At 41.5% G+C, this 4,826-nt stretch overlaps 1 protein-coding gene across 1 annotated transcript in view; it reads right to left on the minus strand.

Annotated features, from left to right (window-relative positions):
• LOC103359161 (cis-aconitate decarboxylase-like) overlaps positions 1-2,754 on the minus strand; it is an 8,879-nt gene extending 6,125 nt beyond the window's left edge. The window contains exons 1-6 of the mRNA XM_008284387.1: positions 2,671-2,754; positions 2,232-2,286; positions 1,871-2,058; positions 1,354-1,446; positions 710-915; positions 9-276 (exon numbers count right to left, since the gene is read on the minus strand). Coding sequence (XP_008282609.1) covers positions 9-276; positions 710-915; positions 1,354-1,446; positions 1,871-2,058; positions 2,232-2,286; positions 2,671-2,688 — 828 coding nt within the window. The 5' untranslated portion in view covers positions 2,689-2,754. The remainder of the gene's footprint in view (positions 1-8; positions 277-709; positions 916-1,353; positions 1,447-1,870; positions 2,059-2,231; positions 2,287-2,670) is intronic.
• Positions 2,755-4,826: the final 2,072 nt, after the last annotated feature.

The following is a 4,826-nucleotide window of genomic DNA, read 5'->3' on the forward strand; positions in this document are numbered from 1 at the left end:
TAAAAAGCATTGAAGCCGGCCACCCCTGCAACAGCATCCAGGACCAGAGGACTGGCCTCGAGGCCTCGGGAGGCCAGCAGAGCAGCTTCCAGCCCCAAACGTGAAGCGTTGCCGATGTGCAGAGGTTTAGACTGAGTGGCAGCATTAGCCATCGGGGCTCCTGCCAGAGAAGCAGCTATAGCTAAGGCATGACTGCACCGGGAGGGATCCAGAGACAAGAGGCGAGCACAGGCGGCTGCACTGCCCATAGTCCCGACCACACTGGGAGGATGAAACCTGGGATCACAAAGAAAGACACAAGAATCTCAGGTCAAGAGTTTTGTTACTATCTACTTTTGTAACTTACAGGTAAATTTTAAATGGGTGCTAGTGCTGGGATTTTTGGGCGTTATTTTTTTTTCTTTAAATATGTAATGTGTGACTATGAGCAGCTACCTCTCTTTCACAGTAAAAACTCTATAAAAACACTGCTCATGACACCGCACTGCTTCCCCTATAAATCAGTACAGACACTGACAGGATCACTCACAAATATCTTGAAAATCGTTGCCCTACATGTAAAGAATAAATGTAAAATCTTCAAGGAACTGGTCAAGTGCAGTAACAGTAAATGAAGACCAAACAACACCTAGAAATCTTAGTGCAGTGTTATGACTTAAACAAGGTTTGGACTATTAGACTACGTCTCATTTGACTCTGAAGCGCTCACCTCTTGGGAATGTTGTGGGCCTCATTAGAAAACCTCATTAGTCGGCCCTGAATCTCAATGCCCACGTTGAAGGCCAGCAAGAAGTCCAGACCACTGGGCTTATTGTTAGCTGGCATCATGTCACTGAGAGCCAGCACAGCAGGAAGGACGGCTCCTGAGGGATGAGTGGCAGGGTGCCACGTATCATCAAAGTCCATGGAGTGAGTCTGCAACAAGAAGACAGCTTTATAGCAATCAAATAACAATAATATTAGCAACAGCATTGTTTATATAGAAGCTTTTAAAGCAGAGTTTACAACGTAGCGTTAAACCAAGAATACAATGCCAAATGTAAAATGCACAGTGTCAGTATAAATAAATGCAAATATAAGAAAAAAAAGCACCAAGAAGCAGTTCTGTAAAAATGAGGCTTTAAGAAGTGATTTAAGAGAAGTCATTGATTCTGTGAGTCTTTCTTGTCAGGCAGCTGGTTCCAAAGCTGAGGGGTCATGATCACAAAACCGGGGTCATGTTTAGATTTAAGCCTCGACTTTGGAACAGCCAGAGGATCTGAGGCTGCAAACTAGTTCGTATGGCAACAGCAGAACCAGACATACTTTTAAAGTGACTATCGTGACACATCTGTTCCACTTATTTACACTCACCGCCACTCCATTGACAAAAGCTGCCAGTGTTGGGGAGAGTCTGCTGCCTCTGCGTCCGTACACAGAGCTGATGTCATCAGGAGCATACATGTGCTGGTGGGAAAAGACGGAGACAAGTAAGCACAAGTGCAAGGACAGTGTGGTACAAAATGTATATTAATGATTCTGCACACACACAGAATAACTTTCCCCCGCTTGAAAAGACATGACATTGACTTGACTAATCCCAAACACTAACAATAGTCACCACTTGCCAAAACCAGACTCACAACTTAACCTGAAACTGAGACTTCATGCTAAAATATACTCATGAACTTTATGCTGATTTCAAAAGAAAGAAATTCCCACGATGTTCACACAGATTTTTCTCCTCACCATGACTAATACAAGTAGACATGGACACACAGTCACACTAAATATAAATATCTAATCGTTCTTTAAGCTATATCAGTATATATGAGTCAGTCAAAGGATTTTAAATAGTGAAATATCAGATGTTTCTTTCACTTTGTCTCACCTGGCAGTGCTGCAGGGCCAGTTCAAACACATCTGTTGTGCTTCCAATCAGACCAACTCCGATGCTGTCCAGCACCATCCTCTTACTGCGGTGAAGCACCACAGGAGACAAGTGCTGGGGCTTAATTTCACTGATGAACTTCCCAAAACTGTCCGTGACTGTGTCTTCTGGGGCTGGACGCTGCAAGACTGCAGAGGGAATGGAAACACGATTAACAATCCTCACAAGCAAGTTAAAGCTGCTCCTATTGTAATGGACTGGGGAGAAAAAAAAAAAAAAGACAATCTATTACAATTTGCAAAACAATTAATATCAAGATCATGAATGAGCAGCCTCCTTCAAGTACCAGAGGATAGTTTACCTTTCACTGCAGATTTATGCATCCCACTGACAGCCCACACTGCTCCGATAGTTTTCTGTGGATCACAAGAATAAAAAGTTTAACATTTTTCATTACTTTAAAACAGTGGTTAATCTGATCATATAATTATAGTTATGTTTGTCAGGCACAGATAAAGTTAAATCTCACTGTTCTCACAAATCTTACTGACTGTAATTAAAGCCTCTTTTGAAAGGTGTGTTGCTGGTGAGAGTTTTCCGTAACAGGTGTGGTACAGTATGTGAAATATCTTCAACTTGCTATTTATTAATTGCAAAATAATGGAATAAATCTTTGACTAAATGGAATAAAGTCAATTTTTAGTTTCAACATGACAAACAAAAATCACATTAATGCAATTCGCTATTGTCTGTGCAGTTGGACCATAAAATGTACACCTCAAAACTATTCAGATCCTTACCTGCAGCTTAGACATCATGGCTTCACTCTGGTGTTTTGGTCACGCTGAATTTATCCTTCTTTCTGCGGTGAAGAGTGATGCTGTACTGAGACTGGGAAGATGCCTACCTTATATAGCCCAGGGCTTGGCATCGGCTAACAATACCTGCCTTGAAGGAATGAGGAAATAAAGATGCAGAATATCACGGGAAAAGTTTCCCTCATAGTCATACCTGGTTTTATAAGCATCATCTTCCTCAGAAGAGCAGGTGATGGAGGATGACAAAGGGATGGGATTGTTTTGCTGTGGAGGTGGGTGGCAGCGGTCAAGTTCCTTACAGGAAAGACTGTAGGTTCGTCAAGGAATTTTTACATAACTCCTCCTACAATGCGATAAGTCTTATGAATAACAAACCTGGATCTCTGCTTCAGAGCAGCTCAGCACCTCATCTTTGAAGCATCTTGACCAAGTAAGACTCTATTTTCACATCTGACTAACAACTAAGTCTTTATTTCATGTGAGCTTAAAAAAAACTAAAATTCTAACACAATGATATTAGTTTTATTTTTAGACCAATGTTCAAGCAAAAAGCACAATAAGCTTTTGAAAGTTGTACATCTTGTTAAGAAATTGTCTGGTGGATCAAGATTATTATGATTTAAGGTTGCTCATTTAGGTTATTTTTTGACATTGCCATGAATACATAAAGCATTGATATAAACTCAGGCATTATATTTTCTTAGTTCTTAGTTTATACATTTCTGTTTAAACTTGGTGATTGAATATCAAATTTAATTTTTATTGTGAAATACTTAGCAAGCCGCAAACCTACCACAGAAACTAATTTTGCTTTCTGCATTTCATTTGGCAATTTTGAAAACAAATTGTTAAAATAAAATAAATCAGTAAAATATTGAATCAGTATTATGATGGCATTTTTCAAAGACTGACAAATTATGTTAACTCATAGAAATTCTCTGTGTCATTTGTATATTATTTACCAGGTGTTTCATCAGAACTACAATTTGATAAGAAAGACATCATGGCAACATCTGATGGATTTCCTGCCAGTTTCTACGGGGAACCAGGAGTTTTAGGCATGTTATCCAATGGGATCAGTGCATTCCTTGTACTTCTGCAAAACTTCAATACAGCTCACACTGGCAATGCACCAGAAGGAGTGGAGAACATACTTGCAGGTAAAATATGGAGCAGTTGTGCTATATATTTAAATATGGTATAAAAATAGTTTAAACTAATTTCATAACACTTCTTACAGGTGTTCATCTGATCCTGATTGGTGGGATATGCCAACTGGTGGCCGGACTTCTTTCCTTTAGAAAATATGATCACCTGAGTGGCACTGCGTTCATTGGCTACGCTGCTCTTTGGGGTAGTTATGGTGCAACCCGCATCTACTTTGGTGCCTTACCTCAAACTGTGACAACAGCATCCATGTTGAGCAATTCATCTCTGTCCACAAACATGACGAGCAACATGTTCCTAAATGCCTCCACAGAGACCCCAGTTTGTCCTTTATGCCTCTCCATCAGAGAGTCAGCAATTGCGGGTCTGGTTCCCTACATCCTTCTGTCCTTTCTCCTCGCATTTTGCTCTGCCACGGTCAACTACATCATGCCTTTTGTTTTTGGGGCCATTACAGCCACTTTAGTCTTTGAAGCAGCGGCTCTCGTAACAGGCTCCTGGGCTCTGGTGGTCGCTGGGGTTCTGGAACTGCTCATCTTGATCTTTGCCATCTATGGTTCAGCTGCACTGCTCATCAAAGGTCTGGCACAACGTCTCGTCCTCAAAGGCTTTGGGACGCCCCTCTTTAATGTTCTCCTGCTAGGGACGGCCAACTCAGCAAGTGCCCGGAAGGTAGGCGAAGAGAAGAAGAAGAACACAAAATATGCTGAGCCCATGGCCTTGGGTTTCTTCTGTGACTCTGTTGCTCCGTTCATTTTTGCTTTCTACAGCTTTGGGTACATGAAATCATTTGGTTTAGGAGCTGCATGGGTCTCAATCATCTCAGTGGCCCAGCTGCTCTCCAGCTACTATGCCCATCTGCGCCAAGATTGCTACCACACTACAAAGTTTGGTTTTCATGCCACCTATTGGCTGATCAAGGCTTGGGATGAGTTTGTGGCATCTGCTCTGATCGTGGAGGACAGTCAAGT

The sequence above is a fragment of the Stegastes partitus genome, unplaced genomic scaffold (genome assembly GCF_000690725.1).
Source record: "Stegastes partitus isolate 25-593 unplaced genomic scaffold, Stegastes_partitus-1.0.2 Scaffold356, whole genome shotgun sequence".
NCBI lineage: Eukaryota > Metazoa > Chordata > Actinopteri > Pomacentridae > Stegastes > Stegastes partitus.